The sequence below is a fragment of the Bison bison genome, unplaced genomic scaffold, assembly GCF_000754665.1.
Source record: "Bison bison bison isolate TAMUID 2011002044 unplaced genomic scaffold, Bison_UMD1.0 scf7180017864223, whole genome shotgun sequence".
In the NCBI taxonomy this organism is placed as follows: domain Eukaryota; kingdom Metazoa; phylum Chordata; class Mammalia; order Artiodactyla; family Bovidae; genus Bison; species Bison bison.
This window is the reverse complement of record NW_011494795.1, coordinates 2,734,469-2,735,391: the sequence shown is the minus strand read 5'-3', so window position 1 is coordinate 2,735,391 and position 923 is coordinate 2,734,469. Positions and strand designations below refer to the sequence as shown.

The 923-nt window shown below is 62.9% G+C and overlaps 1 protein-coding gene across 1 annotated transcript in view; it reads left to right on the top strand.

The window, feature by feature from the left end:
- The window catches only part of FOXK1 (forkhead box K1), a 20,611-nt gene extending 20,236 nt beyond the window's left edge, over nt 1-375 (top strand). The window contains exon 12 of the mRNA XM_010845803.1: nt 222-375. Coding sequence (XP_010844105.1) covers nt 222-375 — 154 coding nt within the window. The remainder of the gene's footprint in view (nt 1-221) is intronic.
- Nucleotides 376-923: the final 548 nt, after the last annotated feature.

Genomic DNA, 923 nt, shown 5'->3' with positions numbered 1-923 from the left:
GCCGCCCCTGGGACTGAGACGGGAAAGCTCCCAGTGGGCCGAGTGCAGGGCCCCACGGGCGGGACACCTCCACCTGCCCGCACCCGGACACCCGTCCTCCTGCCCCCAATCTGGAGTCAAACAAAAACACATAAACTCGTTCAGACAGCTGATTGTACGATTCTGGAATTCTTTTTCTTCGTTTCCTTCTCCACTCTGCCAGCACTGCCTTTTCTCCCCAGGCCTTTCGCCAAGGGCGTGGGAAGAAGGTCGCAGCCCAGCGTCTCCTGGAACATGTCCAGGCGGCCCGGCCCCGCACAGAAGCCAGGCTCCCGGGGTACCTTCACCCCCAGATGGTATGGAAGCACGGGCCGGCGGCACCAGCCCTGTCTGTAAGAGACAGGACCTGGGCGAGAGAGACGCAGAGCTGCCAGCTGTCAGACCATCCCCGTCGCTGCTGCTTCTAAAGTGACACCGAAAGTGTCGTCGTTCGCTGGACAGAGGGGAGGGGTCTGGTCTGGCTTTGAGCCCCACGTGTTTCCGGTTTTGTTAAAAGGCGGAATTGAGGCTTCACTGACGGCCTGAGACAGACACAGAAGGGATCGCCCTTCTGGGATCGTTCTGAGGTTTCCACCCAAAGACGCTCTAACAGCTGGGTGTCTGGGTCTTCCCGGCATCGGTCCCCACAGAGTGAACTCTTGCCGCTCCGTCTGCTAACTTCAAGGAAGACCGACGGCCTCCCGGACTGGCGCTCAAGGCAGAGAGCTGTTTGGATGAGAGGCCCACCTGCAGCGTCCACCCTCGTTCCGGCCACACCAGGTTGCTGGGGTCGGAAGGACGTGGCCGCCCCCGCGGGAGAACGGTCACGCTGAGTGGCCCCGTTTCCCGGCTGCTCTGACGTCCGGGGGCCCCGCGGCTGCCCGCCCAGCCCCCTCGCCACACTC